This window comes from Conger conger, chromosome 10 (assembly GCF_963514075.1).
Source record: "Conger conger chromosome 10, fConCon1.1, whole genome shotgun sequence".
In the NCBI taxonomy this organism is placed as follows: Eukaryota; Metazoa; Chordata; class Actinopteri; order Anguilliformes; family Congridae; genus Conger; species Conger conger.
Genome location: NC_083769.1, coordinates 50,986,177 through 50,991,176, shown reverse-complemented (window position 1 = coordinate 50,991,176; position 5,000 = coordinate 50,986,177). Strand labels below are relative to the sequence as shown.

Here is a 5,000-nt window from a genome sequence, read left to right as displayed (position 1 = left end):
CGCTCACCTGGCATGATGACATCAGGGAAGCCCAGTTTGCGGGCGATGGCAACGCCGCGGTTAAAGATGGCGGGAATCTCCCTGCGAACCTGATCCATCTCCCCCCGCAAGAGCTGCAGGGACACGATCAGCCCTGGGGAGGGGGGCAGAGAGGGGGGCAGAGACAGAGACAGAGAAAAGCTCAATAAACATGAAGATTGCAGGGCTGAATGAGAGATGATGTTTAGAGGACAGGAATAGGTGAAACATAGCTGATGTTAGGCTGTCTGAAGCACAGCCGGCACTACGCTGCTCTGTTACCCAGCCCAGCTTGATTGATTGATTGATTTTATTCAATGTATAGTTCCAAGAATACATGGAACAGAGGACATGCATCTCAAACTTCATCAAGGATAAAAACACAATAAAGTCACAGACTTGTTTCCATTGTGGTCCTTGGTCGAGGACAGACAAACAAAACAACAAGGAACAGGCACAATAGGCACAAAGGAAGATAAGACTATGAAAGCTGTAAGTACGTTACAATGCTAAAATATTAAGACAATGATAAATACAAAGGTAAAATACTAAAATACTAAAACAATACTAATTACTAAAAGTGATACATAAGACTATAGTTAAAAAAATAAAAATAAAATAAAAAGTACCTAAAACACCATGTTACTAAGAGACATTTTCTCTGAGCCAGGACTTTACTTTGGTCTTAAAGGAGTGCACACTGGATACACTTTTGATCTCGAGGGGCAGCATGTTCCAGTTGACAGTTCCACTAAACCTGAACGAGTTTTTGCCCATGTTGGTTTTAAACCTGGGCAGGCAAAGATCAGCAACACTGGCTCTTGTATGGTGATCATGAGTGTCACCACATCTCTTAAGATAATCCTTAAGATACATGGGGGCCCTGTTGTTACATATGTTGTGGACCATGCTAAGCTGCTTAAAGTGCTCTTTCCCTATATGGTCTCTAGGAGATAGACCCAGGACTAGCCTAATTAGTTTGTCTTGTGAAACTTGAAGTTTGTCTTTGAGGGCTTTTGACAGGCCTCCATACCACGAGCTGATGGCATAGCTGTTACTAACCACACTGCTGACTGAGCCACTGTCACAAACTCCACCAATGAGGAGCTGCCACATCATCACTGTCACAAAATCCACCAATGAGGAGCTGCCACATCATCACTGTCACAAACTCCACCAATGAGGAGCTGCCACATCATCACTGTCACAAACTCCACCAATGAGGAGCTGCCACATCATCACTGTCACAAACTCCACCAATGAGGAGCTGCCACATCATCACTGTCACAAACTCCACCAATGAGGAGCTGCCACATCATCACTGTCACAAACTCCACCAATGAGGAGCTGCCACATCATCACTGTCACAAACTCCACCAATGAGGAGCTACTACATAATCACTGTCATAAACTCCTTGAGCATAAGGCTGCTGCGTGGCTCATTCGCACATGAAACATGTTGCACATGAAAGGTCCTCCTCCCACCCTACTGTCAGTGAGGCGGTGGGCTACAGCGTGAACAGCAGGCTGGCGACACCTTGTGTTTGGGAGGGGAATAGCGGATGTCTCCGCTCTCTGAAGCGGCCGTGGGGCATGAACTCAACTGAAGCTGCAGAGAGCGACCAGCACATCCCACATTAGGCTGGGAACGTTCATCTGGGAACGTTCACCTGGGAACGTTCAGCCCCACACCGGATGGCAAGGGGAGGAAGAGGAGGGAGCTGGCACAGCGAGGAGGAAGAGGCCGGCGCTTACCGTAGCTGCTGCTGGGGGTTGTGTATTTGGTGCTGGACTTGCGGATGATGTTCTCATGAATCTGGTGCCACTCATTCTCATTGTTACAGCTGGGGAAAGGCAACACACAGGCATTTAACACTGTACTGATGCTCCTTTAATACTCAATACAAACTCGCGTCTAATACTCTATTCAGTCAATGTGCTTCTGTTTCTGTGTCTTATCCATTACATTACATTACATTATTGGCATTTGGCAGACGCTCTTACCCAGAGCGACATACAGTTGATTAGACTAAGCAGGAGACAATCCTCCCCTGGAGCAATGCAGGGTTAAGGGCCTTGCTCAATGGCCCAATGGCTGTGTGGATCTTATTGTGCCTACACTGGGGATTGAACCACCGACCTTGCGGGTCCCAGTCATTTACCTTAACCACTACGCTACAGGCTGCCCTATATCCAGACTGATGGAATCTGGGGAGACTAACTGACATTCTGATTAAGCACTTCATCAGGCAACGTGGTTAATTAGATTAAGAGGGTTAATTATGAGTTGAAATGAATATCATTGACTGACAGTGTGCGTGTGTGTGTGTATTGTGTGTGTGTGAGTATAAGGCCTGGGCAGTGCAGGTGTGGTTACCTGTACACTTTGAGCACAAAGTCCTTCTCCTCTTTCAGCTCAGAGAGGGACTGCAGGGCGTCGCTGAGAGGCAGGACTCCGCAGCCATACGGCCGGCGGTACTGCACATGAGCCGGGCCCTTCTTAGAGTCGTTCAGCAGCATGCGCCCTGCAAGTACACACACACACCTGTCACACCTGAGTCACACCTGTACACACACACCTGTCACAGCTGAGTCACACCTGTACACACACACCTGAGTCACACCTGTACACACACACCTGAGTCACCCCTGTACACACACACCTGAGTCACCCCTGAGTCACACCTGTACACACACACCTGAGTCACACCTGTACACACACACCTGAGTCACCCCTGTACACACACACCTGAGTCACACCTGTACACACACACCTGAGTCACCCCTGTACACACACACCTGTCACACCTGAGTCACCCCTGTACACACACACCTGTCACACCTGAGTCACACCTGTACACACACACCTGAGTCACACCTGAGTCACCCCTGTACACACACAGCTGAGTCACACCTGTACACACACACCTGAGTCACACCTGTACACACACACCTGAGTCACACCTGTACACACACACCTGAGTCACCCCTGTACACACACACCTGAGTCACCCCTGTACACACACACCTGAGTCACCCCTGAGTCACACCTGTACACACACACCTGAGTCACACCTGTACACACACACCTGAGTCACCCCTGTACACACACACCTGAGTCACACCTGTACACACACACCTGAGTCACCCCTGTACACACACACCTGTCACACCTGAGTCACCCCTGTACACACACACCTGTCACACCTGAGTCACACCTGTACACACACACCTGAGTCACACCTGAGTCACCCCTGTACACACACACCTGAGTCACACCTGTACACACACACCTGAGTCACACCTGTACACACACACCTGAGTCACACCTGAGTCACCCCTGTACACACACACCTGAGTCACACCTGTACACACACACCTGTCACCCCCGTACACACACACCTGAGTCACCCCTGTACACACACACCTGTCACACCTGTACACACACACCTGAGTCACCCCTGTACACACACACCTGAGTCACACCTGTACACACACACCTGAGTCACCCCTGTACACACACACCTGAGTCACACCTGTACACACACACCTGAGTCACACCTGTACACACACACCTGTACACACACACCTGTCACACCTGTACACACACACCTGAGTCACCCCTGTACACACACACCTGAGTCACACCTGTACACACACACCTGAGTCACCCCTGTACACACACACCTGAGTCACACCTGTACACACACACCTGTACCTGAGCCACGCATCACACCTGAGTCACAGGTACTTTACCTGTCCGCACCACATGGGCCAGAATGTAGAGATCCCTCCGCAAGTCCTTATTGCTCAGATCCTGGGAGACAGAAACCAGACAACCATGGTCATCAAAATCACCAGCACAATGTCATCCTCACAACACACCTACTGACCACTACAAACTCAGTCTGCGTCTTTTGTAACTGTATGGATTTATAAATGAACTTGAGGCTCAAGCTCAACTCTAACCACTGTGAATGTTAATCCTTCTTATTGTTATGGTCAATATATGGTGGGACCATCTGAGCGTGCTCACTAGGGCTGTATGCTGATAAGGGCACAGAGCATGCTCAATAGGGATTTATGGTGCTGAGTGCATTGAGCATGCTCAGTAGGGCTTTATGGTGATAAGGGCACTGAGCATGCTCAGTAGGGTTTTATGGTGATAAGGGCACTGAGCATGCTCAGTAGGGCATTATGGTGATAAGGGCACTGAGCATGCTCAGTAGGGCTTTATGGTGATAAGGGCACTGAGCATGCTCAGTAGGGATTTACCGTGAAGAGAGCGCACAGTCGATCCACTCTCTCCGGATTCTTTGGAGCGCCGTTTTTGTTCAGCCGCACCAGGAACTTCTCACTGAAACCGAACATGAACACCTGTTAACATCCCCATGGTTACTGTCCATCACAAAGCACCCCACATTCAGAACATCCCGGAGTCACAGCTGCTCTGAGCCCCCCCCGACTGCACAGACCCCCCCCCCCTCCGACTGCACAGACCCCCCCCCCCCCCCCGACTGCACAGACCCCCCCCCCCCCACCCCACCCCGACTGCACAGACCCCCCCCCCCCCCGACTGCACAGACCCCCCCCCCCCCCCGACTGCACAGACCCCCCCCCCCCCGACTGCACAGACCCCCCCCCCCCCCCAACTGCACAGCTCTGCAGATTCTGCGTCTGTGTGCTATACGCCGTCAGGGCGGAATCTGCACAGACCTGCTCTCTGTATCCCTGCTTCAGAGATCAGGGAAGGAGGCTCTGATACGTGCTGCTGCAGAATCCCCCAGAACAGCACAGCCTCCACTGCCCTGGGAGTGATAACTCAGGAGCTAAAAATATCCTGCAGCTTCGACATCCTCTAGCCTCCATCAGAGAGTAATAAACACACACTGTGTTAGAGAGCCTGTTCTCTTTCACAGAGTATTAAACACACACTGTGTTAGAGAGCCTGTTCTCTTTCACAGAGAGTATTAAACACACAG

The 5,000-nt window shown here is 50.6% G+C and overlaps 1 protein-coding gene across 1 annotated transcript in view; it reads right to left on the bottom strand.

The window, feature by feature from the left end:
• The window catches only part of LOC133139110 (dedicator of cytokinesis protein 3-like), an 89,763-nt gene that overhangs the window by 52,141 nt on the left and 32,622 nt on the right, over positions 1-5,000 (bottom strand). The window contains exons 10-14 of the mRNA XM_061258418.1: positions 4,294-4,375; positions 3,775-3,835; positions 2,396-2,543; positions 1,774-1,862; positions 8-133 (exon numbers count right to left, since the gene is read on the bottom strand). Coding sequence (XP_061114402.1) covers positions 8-133; positions 1,774-1,862; positions 2,396-2,543; positions 3,775-3,835; positions 4,294-4,375 — 506 coding nt within the window. The remainder of the gene's footprint in view (positions 1-7; positions 134-1,773; positions 1,863-2,395; positions 2,544-3,774; positions 3,836-4,293; positions 4,376-5,000) is intronic.